Genomic DNA, 14123 nt, shown 5'->3' on the forward strand with positions numbered 1-14123 from the left:
TAATGGCTTTTTTTTTTTTTCATATGTTAACAACGGGGTGTGGAATGGTAGGTACGGGTTGAGTTGAGTAGCTTTATAAAAGGGGTTGGGTGATATGTTTCCCAATCAATACTGTGGGGTAGTGTTGATTACATGAGTGAGATCAAAGAAGGTTCGGGGACTGTCAATGACACCCCATCAATAGCTAGACTGTGTGGTGGTGGTGGTCATCACAACATCTTCCCTCCTCTAAAAGGGCGACCGGGAGGCGGTAGCGGCGAGAGGGGTGATTCTCGTCTCGCTGTTGCTGGCCAACCAATCCATAACCAAACAAAACAGTTTTCACAAATGTGTACATCCCACTCATGTACACTGTATCTCCCAATACGAGAAAAAAAAAAAAAAAATTAAACTAATAATAATATACCAATAATGATTACAAAAAAAATTGAAACCTACAATAATTTATTACCTATAATAATTTTTAAAACAAAAACAAAGATTTTTGTAAATAGAATTAGGAAATAATATTAAGATAACTCGAGCATAAAAATGATCAAAAAATTACAATCAGTCAAATAACTTAAAACAAGGGTTTTACGTGAATTTTAATAAATGTGACCTATCGAGCCGTACCTCTAATGAAATATTCAAAAAGGGAGAATTTCCTAGTAAAAAAACCGAATGGCGTTGTAAAAAAGAACTAGACTCATAAAAAGTGCATTCATTATGGATTTTTCTAGAGAAAAAACAATAACCATCAAAGCAACGTTTCTAATAATCAATTACAACTAGTATTTACTTAATTTTTTAGAAGAACTGAAAAATTAATAACTATACATAATCAATAACTTGTGAATTACAAAAATAAATAGAAATATAAATTCTTGTATTGTTTTTTCAAAAATTATTATTTTAATGAATATATAATAAATATTATTTTTTACTAACCGTCAGGAGTTGAAGCAGTAGGGGCACCTTTATGAGCCGTCGATAATTTAGTGCTGGATGAACAATTCCAGACGTTCGAGGACATGATATCAGGAGGCTGGGTACTTTCTGGCGGAGCGGTGTTACTATCTCCATAACCCCATTCGCTTTTCACCCCTCGTTCACTTCCCGGTGGCTCTACTTTTACACTCAAATCTGAAAATTTAATAGATAAATACAAAAAGCACCTAGTTATTCTCAGCAGATTTTCAACAAACAATTTTTAGCACCATATTTAATCCATCCAAACAATATAGACGGTCACACATCATTCAAAACCTAGAAAAAATGATGCTGGAGAAGGAGATCTAAATTACTTCCTTTCGAAAACCACCATAAAATCGATTTTCACAAGAGAAAAAAAAAATTAAACAAGCTATATTTATTATATGCGTAGGGTTCTATTCGATTTGATTTTGAGAAAAACGAAATTTCGTCCTCGTTTACCCTCCTAACCAAAATGACACTTTAGCAAAGAGATTTATGAAATTCAACGTTTTTGAGCTAGTGGTTTACACACATACTCAAAAACACATGGACGATTTCCTAACATCCTTCAACATTTCTTAAAATCCTTAAAACGAATATTAAAACGTTGATCGAAGATTAAAGACAAGAAAAAAAGGGATTTGCATCAACGACAGGACTTTGTTCGTGCGGTAAGGCTGGACTAAAGGAATAGCTGTAATAGCTGGGGGCAGCTACTAAGAACGAAACCGATGGAGGTAACTATCCCCTAGAGAAAGAGTGGCTCCAAAAGTGGCAGAAGACGAGAAGGGCGGTAATCCTTGTTGGTAACCAGGTCTATTAGGTGTTTATATCTAAAGAGTGAAGGGCTTTAAACAAATTTAATTTTCGAAACTTTGCCAGTACCACGTAAACAAAGAAAGCAACTAAAGGCTAATTAATTTTTAAGAAAAAAGGAATATTATTTACTCTTTAAAAAGAAAAAAATACCTTCTGGACAACTAGAAGATCTCCAGAGATCAGGAGGGGTGTCTGATTCCACAGCAGCAGATCTGTCGAAAGGCACCGAGCTGACAGTTGTTTGTGATGGAGGAGCAGAGGATGGAGTGTCAGAAGAGGTCTCATAACGAGGTGATTGATAAGGGGGCGGAGGCTGTGGCGGCGATTGGGACGATTGTTGATGATAGGTAGCCAATGAGAGAGGTGATTCTCTTTCAGGTTTACTACCATCTCTCAAAACTGAAGCTCTCATTGAGGAGTTCCTCATTGGATCTGATGGTGATCTATGATGTCTTTTGCGCGGCCCACTGCCAGACGGATCATATCCACCAGTTGGAGGTACTCGTTGTTCATAAGCTGTTACCATATAGTGGTGCATGTACGGTGACAGGACTGGAGGTGTATATGGTGAAGACGTTGAAGGCGGTAGCATTTCACCACTTGAAGATCCTCCTTCCCTCTCCGACACTCCATCCTTTACTGAACCATTACTCGTTGGTGCTGACCCACATTTAGACGATTTTCCGCCTTTTGGTGATTCACTTCCTGGGAGTTCAATATTAGATGCGGCTTGGCTTTGAGCAGCGGCGAGTTTTTCATGTTCAATTGATAACCCTTTAACCTGTTTTAAAGAAAATAACAATGTGATCAAATCAAAACCTTCATTCTTTAAAGAACTTGTCCAGCAACTGTTTTTTTAAGCAAAAAATTGTTGCTTATGAATACTGATGGCATCTATCAATCCTAGATAATAGTTAAGAATCCTTTGAGTCTGTAAACAAATAACTTTCAGATTAGAGCTTCGTTCAGTTAATATCGGCATGTGTACTTAAGAATGCAAATGAAATTACTAAGTTTTAAAAATTTAACTAAATATAACAAGAAAACTGTTGCAAATAATAAAATAAAAAAGAGGCCGGCACATACCTGTAAACACTCTGCAGCTTTTAAAAAGCTTGAAAGACTTTCATGTGAAACATGTACTTCTCCTTTGTACATAAATTCAAGCAACGCTGACATATTGCTCGAGGACGTGCCATCTAGGATGACAAGCACACTTGGACAATGTGGTGCTGCCTCGAATAAGTCTTGAAAGTGTTTGCTGCATGCCGCGAGTATGAGTTTATGTGCTTTGAATGTGACTCCTTAAAAAAATTATAATATACATACATACAAAATGCTTGTATATGAAACTGTGACAATGAAATTTATATTTTATAGTAAAAATAATGATTAACAAATACCTATAAACGGTAAAACATATTTTGCTAAAAGAACGGAGGAGAAAATAAAAAGAAAAACTAACCTTCACAAAAAAGGGTGACGTCAGTAAGACTTTCTGATTTAAATAAACTATCAAACGTTGTAACTAAATTACTCCCAAAACTATTCCACTTGAGACAAAACTGCTGCTGTGGGTCCATTCCAGGGTTCTAAGATGTATTACCCTAGCTAAAAAAAACATTGAAAAATGTAATAGCTTTGTAGTTTAAGGGAAATAATGAATAATTAAGTAACTAATCATAAGCAAGTGAGAAAATAAATTCTGATTAGATAATACATTTCTAATTATTTAACTATATACAAATATTAAAATATACTAAAAGAAAAACTGTGGGCACTACATTATTTAAAATTAACAAAAAATAAAAATAAACACTTCATAAGTTTCACCTTGAAATAATCATGCATTTCTAGTATGACCTTAAGCACGAAATGTGGTCTAATTTTTTTTTATTAGAGGTTGAACCGAAATTTTTCGATAAACTAAATTTACTAGTTGAAAAAACGACTAAAAGAGAACTGAAACATGTAACTCCAATTATAAGAATAAACAGTAAATATCTTCCTAATATTCATAATACATGTTGAAAAACAAGGTAAAGGACTTGTGTATACGTTTCAAAATAATAAGTACAAGGCATGTCGACATTTATTAACTGAGAAATCATAAACGTTTGTATTAGAATAAATTCAAATTGATATGTTTATATTCACGTAAGTCCAAGGTTGTCCATTAGGCCTATGCGAAAAATATTCGCGTGCAACCATCTTGACACGATTCATGCACATCGATGTTATACACTTTCTGCATTGAAATAGCATTAACACCTTTACAACCCTCTAAATATTAACAATTTCAAAATAGACACCAATAACACTCAAAATTGGTATAATAAAAACACACTTAAATTTACCTTATGGCCTTCCCGTCACTGTATATAAATATCTTAATTTCTGTAACCCGTACATAAAAAGAAATTTAGTTGTACTGACGGAAACAGTGCTGATAACTCTGCAAGTCAATACGCAAATTGGCAAATTTTTAAATATCGACATTTAAAGCATTTCTTTTGTTTACTAAACGATTTCAATTATTTTCCTTGCCTCAAATTTCAATTGTGGAGAGAAAAATATAATGAAAAAATCCATTTGTAAATAAATATACCTATGAATATTGACGGAATGAATCTGCACCTCTAGTGGCGAAAAATTGAAGTTTACAAAACTGTCCAGTCCATTTTGCCAAGATCAGCTGTGCTTTTGCTGGAGTAGGCTAAATCAAGAATTAGTTATTGAAGATGATTACGTCTGTTGCAAAATCTGGCAATTTAGCTCCGTTTTTAAAAGGAGTTAGCCAAACACTTGGGAATAATCTTAAACCATCAGCACCAGCAGTTGTACATGGAACTGATTATTTTGTAACACCCAATACACCTAAGGTTCACGTAAGCCATACCCTTCGGAAAATATTACCGACTAACGACATTAAAGTCAGAGGAGGACCTGGAGGTAAGTTTGAAAATACATCTAATTAACGAATCTTATTTTTTCTCTTTTTTTTTATTGCAAATTTTTTGCAATAAATATTTCGTAGAGGTTATCACAGGTTATTTAAGGCCCATTTATTTAGAATGTATATTTTAAAACAAAATTTAATGTTTAGTAACAACTCAAGTGCGATATGCTCATACTGATCTGACTGTACCTGATTTTTCGAACTACAGAAGAAATTCTGTAAAAGATCCTAGTGCTCAAACCAGGGACTCTGAGGAAGCTAGAAAATCTTTTACTTATCTTGTGGTTGCAGGTAAATATATTGATAAATAATCTTTAATGAGTTTATGAGTGTTGTAAAATTTACGGTTACCAAATTTTGATATAATCAGTAATGTGATTTGTTTATAAAACAACAGTGTACATACCTGGTTTAAAGAATTATTTATTGCTTTATTATAGGTGGAGCAGTTGCAAGTGCCTATGCTGCCAAAACGGTTGTTACCCAGTTCGTAACTTCTATGAGCGCTTCCGCTGATGTCTTAGCTTTGGCAAAAATAGAAGTCAAATTAGGTGATATACCAGAAGGGAAGAGTTTTACATTTAAATGGAGAGGAAAACCACTCTTTATCCGACACAGGTTTATATATTTATGTAGTAATGTTTTAGGCGAACCACCTCTTCAATTAAGTTTCAATTCTTTACCGTAACTGACATTAAAATATTTTAAAGTAACCACAAATTACAATTAATTAAAAAACATTATTATCTCAATAATTCCAAATCTGGATAATGAATAATAACAATAAATGTAAAAAAAAATGATGTGAATACGTCTTTTTACAATTTACGAAATTAAATTTTCTTTAAACTAACAAATTATACTAAAAAGTAGGTAACTTTAATGTTGTCATGGAGGCATATTGTGCCATCCACCCAAATGTATAGTAGGTATATACTGTTTACGGGGCTCAGTAGTTTTTGTGCATTATCACCTTTTTGACTACATCTATCAAGGCTTTTATACTACAAATAGCTGTTGTAAATCGCTTCTGATATGAGACCTTTGCTCTACTCTAATCACAATCTCTACAAGAATCGGACCCATTTACAGTGGAGCAATCTATGGAGATTCTTCTGACCATCATGGGCATAACACTAGCTTAAGGCACTGTACCTAGCTTGCATTAAGGCCCGGAGCTAGATACTGGCAGGACTGTATTGACCAGTAGAAGTTGGTGGGGATATCTCTGTGACGCATGATAGCCTTAAACAAATTTCTTAGTCCAAAACTGCAAGGGTTAATCGTTACAGTCATTAAGTCTTCACTACTGAGACTACTAATGTTGGATGCTCCCCAAATTAGCTCAAATTTTGGTAGAAGTCCATTGCAGTCATGGAATTGAAGGGAAAGAGGAAAAACAAGCCTGGAGAGGGTAGCTGTCCTCTGGAGCAGATCCAGGTCAAGCACGTCTTTCTCCTAAAAAATTTTCCTATTGCTTCGGCTGAAGGCTGAAAGAAAACTTCTTTTTTTTAAAAAGAATTTTTAAAATGTATTCCAAAGTCATATTGAACGAAAAAACTAAGCAATTAAACAATTTTTTTAACTCACACCCCCTATCTTCGAAATTAATCATTTATACGCTTTATAAAAAGAGGATTTTATCAATGTTTTACAAATATTTTTAACATACTTTCTTCTTCCAGAACTATTGAAGAGATTGAAAAAGAAAGAAAAGTGAACATTTCCGAACTACGGGATCCTGAAAAAGACGAAGATAGAACACAAAAATCAGAATGGCTTGTGTTAGTTGGCGTTTGTACTCACTTAGGCTGCGTGCCTATAGCTAATGCAGGTACATAAATATTTTTTATATTTTATAATCAAAAGATGTTCTTTTTTATTATGTTTGATAAGAAAGGAAACAAATTCAGAATTGATAATTTTGATGTTTAATTATTTCAGGAGACTACGGTGGTTACTATTGTCCTTGTCATGGTTCTCATTACGATGGTTCCGGTAGAATTCGTAAAGGACCAGCTCCTTTAAATCTAGAGGTTCCACCATATGAGTTTTTGGATGAAACTACTTTAGTTGTTGGATAATTATTGCTGTTCATTTGTTAGACGGATTTTTAGAAATTTTTTTTGCAATTAAAACGTTTTATTGTCATTCGAACAAATGAACTCATAAACGATATTTTACTTTCATCATTTTCAAGTTATATAAATCCAAGTAATATTTATTTCATAAAATGATTAATAGACTCATTTAAATAACATCAGTACATGTTTTAGAAGGATTTATTTTAACTTGATTCATTGCTATCTGTTTGTATGGTGGAAGCTCTATCATTTAAAACAGACTTAAAAGATCGTATAAACAACAGCAATAGTTAACTCCTATTGTAATTAATTTATTGATTAAACCAGTCATTAATTTATTGACGAAACCAGTCATTATGTGAACATTTGTACAGAGTTAATTATACTTTGTTTGGAAACAGCTTGCTTCAGTTAAAATCCTTTTTTCGAGTTTTCGGCGAGAAAAGTCCATTTTGAGGTTCCCAGAATTCAAAAAAAGTAGTTTCTACTAAATTTATCTGTTATTATGAGTAGCATATCATTGCATTTTTAATTAGATACCAACCCTTGAGACCAGAACTATGCTAAATCGCAAAAAAGCAAATTTTCGAGAAGAGAGAGATATTTTTTATTTTAAATTTCTAATAGTAGTATTTCCAAATGGAATAAACATGTAACTTCTATTTTACGGTCTACTATAGAATAATCTATTTAGAAGTTACTATTCTAAGAAATTCTATATAAGAACGATGCGCACGACTTGTACTGTAGAATGGATCTGCTCTGAAGTAACACTGCCCCCTATAAACAAAGACTTGAGAGCATGCTTTTTTCTAGGGTTCCCAGGCGACTAAGATGAAGAATATTTCTGCCTAAATAAATCGACCATTGATATTTATTTACATAGCATAAAAAAAAAAGAAATTTGAATTTTTTGGACATGGAATAGTTCTGCTCTCAAGGGACAATACATTTTAAATGTATATTGCTGAAGTTGACTACAATAGGTCGAAACATTCAATTTGAAATAAATAAGTGTTAAAGAAATTTGTTAACAAATTTCATGTTAAATTTTATTCTTAGTTTATGTTGACCCACCAACCCACCCAACAATTGGAATCCAACAATGGGTTCTGAGAGAAAACATCAAAATGGAAGTTCCTCTTTTCTTTCATACTTTTTCAGTTTTTTTTTTTTAATTTTCTCGACCACGGCGCCAACAATTTTCTTTAAACTTGAATGCTCATTGTATACATGTGTGTAAATCTATGTCTACCGGTAAATGTTAATGTTAAGGGAGAGGCGAGTGAAGCTTCCCTTTAATGCTGTTTTTATAAGTGTAGAAAGCGGCCTCATCACCGTCTTAATTTAATGGGAATTAATATGTTTATAGGATTCTGAATCTAAAGAAAATCGGTTGAGAGAACTACTAATTTACTATTGGGTTAGCAATTTTATGCACCATATTATTTATTTAAAAAACAAATATTTTGTAAGTAATGGTAAGAGAAAGTCAAGTGCGCACTTCGCACTAGACATCCAATTTTTAAGGATGGAATTGACAGAAGAGAAAATTTGAAGCATTTGTGGAAGTCTTCAATGGTTCGAATTTCTCAGGCAGGACTCAATCAAATTCGAGCCATTACTTTAATACAACATTTTCTTGAGTCGAAAATTGAATGATGATTTTGCAAAAAGAAAGGCATCGAGTTAAGAAGGCTAAGGCACCAGGCATATTTGATTAAAACTAGTTTTGTTAGATTCAATTTTGTAGGAGTCTGCGGATAGGCAATTTTATGCATTCAGATAATAAAAAAAAAAAAGACCGCAGAACAGGTAGAAATTGGTATTTCGCATGCTAATCTATGCAATAACTAGCCTGATGATGAAATCCGCCCCCCATGCCCTCAAAAGGGCTTTGCTCTCAGTCCCCCTCCATTTACCAAACTTAGAAACACTCGGATTGCTATAACTGTGCAGATCCGTATTTTTCCCGCATTAAATTCCATATTAAAATAATAAAAAACATTGCATTTGAGTCCTAAAAAACGTATTAAAAATGAATGACAAGGCTGCTCAATCAGATTCATAAAACAGGTAGCATGAGGTTTGAAGGACTAGTATCTAGAAATTTTGTTTAAACACAGGTACACTACAAAAGCAGAAGTTTCTCCTGATATTTTCACTAAAATCAAAGGATATTATAGAAGGTTACCTTTAATGCTAATGTAAATAAAAGTGAATTACGCGCGTAACGTAAGGACAAAAAAGTCGTTCATCACCATAACTAGTTTGAATTGTATTCAAATGACGATGAGAAGAAAAATGATTGAGCTCATTTCTTAAATAAAGTTGGTTTTCAATTTACATACAATATTTAAACAAGAACTTCAGTCTCTGTTTTCATTAGTTTGTTTTTTATAAATTCTTTAAAAAAAGAGAATTTAAAATTATTTTAATCAATCACCTGGTTAATTAAAACAAAAAATCCACGTTCCAAAGTTATTGTTGGCAAAAATCACAAATATACTTATGGGGCCCTAAACCATGGCCATAGTTTTAATTTAGAAATTGTAAATTAATTATGAAACTAATTGCCCATTATCCTGGATGAGATAATTTTTATAACTCTTTTTAGTTTGCAAGTTTTAAGTCGACAAAATCCTTTAATGCACCACTGGTGCTGCTGCATGATCCAAGATGGCAGCCAGCTTGGAAGTTGATTTCGATTTATGGTTATCTTTAAAGCTAAAGTCATTAAATACAGATGAAGGTGTATTTGGAAGTTACATAACGGGAATTTTGACAGGAGATGAAACTTTAGAAGAAAAGACCGAAGCTTTAGAAGGTATACTAGCAGAAATTACGGTAAGGTTTTAACCTATTTAAACGTACTAAAAATTTAAAAAACATTTTAAACCCAAGGGAATACTTTTAAGAAAAAAAAAATTGTTTTGTAGGAAAATGACATATCAGATCACTGCAGTGAAATTTTGGATAGGTGGAAATCGTGTCATAAATCATCCGAAAATGAATCCTTAATCCACACTAACCCTTTCGAAGATGTGGAAGAAAAGCTTGTTCGTCTATTGGAGACGAACACTCTTTCGACTACTGTTCAGCGTGAATATACAGAAGAAGAACGTAGAATAAGAGAATCTATTTTGGCACAATATTCCCAGGTAATGGAAATATCATTTACTTAAAGAAAATATATAATTAAACAAAGGCGACACGGTAGTCGAACGGTTAATGGCGAGGCCCAGAAAGCTAAGAAGTCTTTTGGTACTGGGTTCAAGTCCCATCTAGACCATGGATTTCATCTGTTTAACAAAAAGAATGTTTATTAAAGTACGTTTGCAACTCACCTCTTTCCTCACCTAATTTCGTAGTTGCACGTAAAGCCCTCCTGAAAAAACAGGCAGTTCTTTACTTAACTTTTTTTTGTATAGTTGAACAGTTATTACTAATATTTTGCACTTTCAGACATCCGACCAAGAATCTGGTGATGAGGAAGAAAAATGCTCCGGAGAAGGAAAAGAAAATGGTTTGGTTCGAAATACAAATGCTGCTGCTGTAGCCCAGGCTGTAAAAGAAAAACGCGAGAAAGCCAAGATTGATAGTCAAAAAAAGAAAGAAAAAGATCGTGAAGATAGGTAACACAATTTAGATCATATGCTATTTACATTCGGCTACATACTTCTTAGGGTAATGAGTACTTTTATAACAAGTAGAGTTCTCCAAAAGATTATTTGGTAACCTTGTTTGACCTTGGCTGTAGGCAAAATATTCCTTTGACTTAAGCTTGTTATAGTCGAAACGGTACTTCATCTACCAGTTAGTGAGAATGAGGAGAGAGTCAGGAAACTAAAGTAGTGTCGCTGGAGACTACATGGTTTTGTATTTAATCCTTCTATTAGAGTGGCTGCATGACTATTCTGAAAGTTCGGTCGACGGTTAAGTCAAAAGACGGTAAGCCGGTCTGTGCTTCAGGAATTTTGAAGAAGTATTATTAACTTATTTAATAATTTTTTGCGTGGTCGAAATATTATCAAAATAATATCTTTTCAACTTCATTTTTAGGTTTTGGGTATAAAGAAAAGTCGCAGGGTGCTAAATCAAGACAGAGACGTTATATGTATCTATGTATTCAAATTCTAGACACCAAACGCTTCAAAACGTTTAGATAATATTCACCTAAAATGGTTTGTCCAATTGGAACAAATTCTTTGTGGATAAACATTCTTACTATCGAAGAAAGGTAGTCTTAAAAATGTTCGTGTTTGAATTTGTGACGTACCTATAAAATCCGTTCTCTCTAACATTTCTATTCATTGCGCTTTCGCCGCTAGCCATAGTTCAAAAATACTTTAGAAGATAATTTTAAATCTTTTTTCTTAGATAAAGTTTAAAAAACAAAAAGTCGTTTGTGATACAAATTTGTTGAAATATTGAAATGAACAGTCTATTGTGTTTTTCTTTTTCCTTATGTAAACTCTTTCGAGTGTTCTTTACGAATTTGAACGTCGAGTTTGATGTTTTATACGACTCACCTTAGCCATGGAATATCTTGACTTTGCTGGTAAGATCCTATTTCCCATAAATCAGTTTCTTTCTGTCTTGAACCATCTAAATAGCAGCCATATCCACAATACTCTCTTTTCACTTGTCCTCAGTGACAGTATTTTTTTTTACTTTATCCAACAGATATTTCGTAATTAATTGAATAATTCTATTTTATTTATTCCATTTTGTGTTTGTTTGTTTTTAACAACAGAGAAAGGCAGAAACAGCAACAACAAGAGAAAAAAGAAAAACGTAAAACCCAAAAAGGCGAACGTCGGAGGTAGCAGTTATATGTTCATCTTATTAATTTTTCCATACACAGATATAAATATCAGTCAATTGTCTCCCATTTTTTTTATAGTATTTGTTTTTTTTTATTTGTTTCTATTTGTTTGAGAGGTAAACATTTCTACTTGTAATCATTTATATTTACGAATGTATATAACTACAAAATGTTGGATAAATTGGCAGGATGTGATATTCTGTTTTGTAAATTTTTTAGTCACTAAATATTTGTTTATAAATTTATTTTAAAAAACAAAAAAAACTATGGCGAATGAAGATAACTTACCGGCATAAAAAAAAACCTAATTTGATTATTTTTTTTTTGGATATTAATTCTAGTTGTTACTTGTAAATTTTTTCTGTTGTGGCATTTAAATTGTAATTAGTTCCTTCCGTAATATTTTGGTTTATTTTTTATTGAATTATAGTTTATACTTTTAATCAATACATTCTGTGTACTAACTTTTTTGTTTTTGAAAATTTTAAAACTAATTAAAAGTAATTATTGGAATTGTATTTTCAGTTTGAACTAATGATTATATTTTTAAAAAAAATGGGGACCTGCTTCAACTATTGTTGTCCTCCTTTATAATCGCTCAGAAATTTCAAAGATTATATCGCATCTTAGCAGGAATGGTAAAATTCTAAAAGATAAACAATTCTCAGAAAGGATAGCATCATTTTGAGGTGTACTATTTTGTCTTATTCAAACTTTGACTAAGTTTAGTCTCTAATCAAACGAATCAAATTTTTCTTAACAAATGCCAGAATACAAACCTCTTAATTCCAAATTCCTTAAACGTTCTTTAAATATTATGAACTTTGTATTCCCATCCATCTTCAGAGATTGATTCGTTAGCTTGCTAAGGAACAATTTGTCTTTCAACTAGCAGGTTCCTGACAGCTTTATTTGCAGACTTGAAACGTTTCCCTAATTGCGAAGAATCTGTAGTTTGTACGGCAACTTAAAAGCGAAAAAAAAACCCTGATACTTAAAAGTAAAATTGACGATGTTCCCCCCCCCCAACTGGAAAACTTAACGTTTTTCTTGTCATTGGAAACTGAAAGTTTTTTTTTTCCAAGTTTTACGATGCAAAGTATAAGGTACTTTTTCAGGCTGACTTTTGCCTATCCAGATACATATCATATTAAGTTATCGTTAAATAAGATTTCTCTCGCAAAAACAAAATATTGTCTAGGCTAGGAGAAAGAAAATTTTTGTATACAAAATCAAAAACTGGATGGACGGATATATCCATATTTGCAGATAGATGGAAATTCAAAATTGACCAGGTAAAAGTACACCAGACTTGCTATGGTAGGAGTAAAATCTTTGATATTATGCAGTTTCCACCACAAATTCGATAAAAAAAAATAATAAAAGATCATTTTTCTGTTTTGAACGATGTAAGTAAACGAATAAAGCAGTAACAAAAAGAAAAATAGATATCTTTTATTTTTTAAATTTGCATCAAATGAAAGCACATCCATTGAAATCTTTGTTTCTGTAATAGCCTTAAATAGTTCTAACAGTAGAATAAAAAAATATAAACTTAAAACTTCCTATAGATGCCATTCAGTTAAAATACCTATCTAGTCTGAAAATAAATTGATCCTAAATTTTTATAAATTGATTAAATTAAGTATAAAAGTGACAGCACCAGTTTAGCCTGTCAAAATGCATAAGATTTGTTAATAAGCGTTTGTATGTAGTTTTTTTTTTTTTTAATTATTCTTAGGTTTCTTGTTCAGTAGAAGCGATTACTTCGTTTCTATGCAACTAAAACGAAACTTTTTTTAAAAAAACAATAACATCTTAAAGCATAATATTTAATTTTTCCGATAAACTTAAGTGAAGATTGGAAAACCAGATGTTTTAAAACAGATAATGTGGTTAGGTCTGCAGTGCTGGATAATATTATTGGTTTCATCTGTCGTAGCATCCATGTTTATTGTGCCTCTGACCGGTTTCAGACTTTCATCTTTCTATCATTAGAGATAGATTATTCAATTTGTTGTAGAGAATTCGACTTCACTTTTGTATTCATCTTACTGACTGATATAGAGCTAGATGAAATCCTGAGTCTACTTGAATTCTCTACACCAAGCAAATTAATGGAGATAAAATTAGCATGCGTGCTATAACAGATGCAAATAGAAAAGGTAGACTATTAAATATTCAATGAATTCAGACGCCTTTTTTTACAAATCTTCTACAAAATCTTTCACAATATTGTATTTTATTTCTTTATTTTATTTTTTGATTAGCTTCTTTTCTAGCGAAAAGTATTGTATCTACCAACATGTTTTTATTTCTTAAATATTGAATCTATAACAAAAATTAATTATTATCGACTATCTGATCAAATCTTGTTAATTGATTTGAATAATGAGCTTTTATGTGTAATAAAATAAAACAATCGTTTGAAAAATATTTCAGTTTTTCTTTTTTCTTATCATTTTTTTTTTTAAAC

At 32.2% G+C, this 14123-nt stretch overlaps 3 protein-coding genes across 18 annotated transcripts in view; 2 read left to right on the plus strand and 1 right to left on the minus strand.

Annotated features, from left to right (window-relative positions):
* chinmo (Chronologically inappropriate morphogenesis) overlaps window positions 1-5264 on the minus strand; it is a 41462-nt gene extending 36198 nt beyond the window's left edge. For 12 of the 16 annotated variants that reach the window (XM_074131041.1, XM_074131043.1, XM_074131039.1 and 9 more), the window contains exons 1-5: window positions 4134-4367; window positions 3242-3387; window positions 2863-3080; window positions 1927-2557; window positions 931-1125 (exon numbers count right to left, since the gene is read on the minus strand). In XM_074131041.1, coding sequence (XP_073987142.1) covers window positions 931-1125; window positions 1927-2557; window positions 2863-3080; window positions 3242-3359 — 1162 coding nt within the window. In that variant the 5' untranslated portion in view covers window positions 3360-3387; window positions 4134-4367. The other 4 variants (XM_074131033.1, XM_074131036.1, XM_074131035.1 and 1 more) reach the window with 3 other exon arrangements.
* Window positions 4435-7219, plus strand: RFeSP (Rieske iron-sulfur protein). The gene is made up of 5 exons (XM_074131050.1): window positions 4435-4728; window positions 4883-5026; window positions 5176-5353; window positions 6421-6569; window positions 6680-7219. The coding sequence occupies exons 1-5, from the start codon at window positions 4518-4520 to the stop codon at window positions 6817-6819; spliced, it is 822 nt and encodes a 273-aa protein (XP_073987151.1). The 5' UTR covers window positions 4435-4517; the 3' UTR covers window positions 6820-7219.
* A 2059-nt stretch (window positions 7220-9278) lies between these two features.
* LOC141455731 (coiled-coil domain-containing protein 43) lies at window positions 9279-14083 on the plus strand. Its single transcript, XM_074131053.1, has 4 exons — window positions 9279-9666; window positions 9759-9980; window positions 10285-10454; window positions 11576-14083. Exons 1-4 carry the CDS (start codon window positions 9499-9501, stop codon window positions 11646-11648), a joined length of 633 nt encoding a protein of 210 aa, XP_073987154.1. The 5' UTR covers window positions 9279-9498; the 3' UTR covers window positions 11649-14083.
* Window positions 14084-14123: the final 40 nt, after the last annotated feature.

The sequence above is a fragment of the Rhodnius prolixus genome, unplaced genomic scaffold, assembly GCF_049639745.1.
Source record: "Rhodnius prolixus isolate KJV_2025 unplaced genomic scaffold, Rpr scaffold_4, whole genome shotgun sequence".
In the NCBI taxonomy this organism is placed as follows: domain Eukaryota; kingdom Metazoa; phylum Arthropoda; class Insecta; order Hemiptera; family Reduviidae; genus Rhodnius; species Rhodnius prolixus.

What these genes read in the sequence shown, in the direction of transcription:
- RFeSP (XM_074131050.1), top strand. Translation starts at nt 4,518, where the DNA reads ATGATTACGTCTGTTGCAAAATCTGGCAATTTAGCTCCGTTTTTAAAA. An exon ending in AGTCAGAGGAGGACCTGGAG is followed by an intron (nt 4,729 to 4,882) that starts GTAAGTTTGAAA and finishes TTTAATGTTTAG; the next exon opens with TAACAACTCAAGTGCGATAT. An exon ending in CCACTCTTTATCCGACACAG is followed by an intron (nt 5,354 to 6,420) that starts GTTTATATATTT and finishes TTCTTCTTCCAG; the next exon opens with AACTATTGAAGAGATTGAAA.
- LOC141455731 (XM_074131053.1), top strand. Translation starts at nt 9,499, where the DNA reads ATGGCAGCCAGCTTGGAAGTTGATTTCGATTTATGGTTATCTTTAAAG. An exon ending in GTATACTAGCAGAAATTACG is followed by an intron (nt 9,667 to 9,758) that starts GTAAGGTTTTAA and finishes ATTGTTTTGTAG; the next exon opens with GAAAATGACATATCAGATCA. An exon ending in TTTTGGCACAATATTCCCAG is followed by an intron (nt 9,981 to 10,284) that starts GTAATGGAAATA and finishes TTGCACTTTCAG; the next exon opens with ACATCCGACCAAGAATCTGG.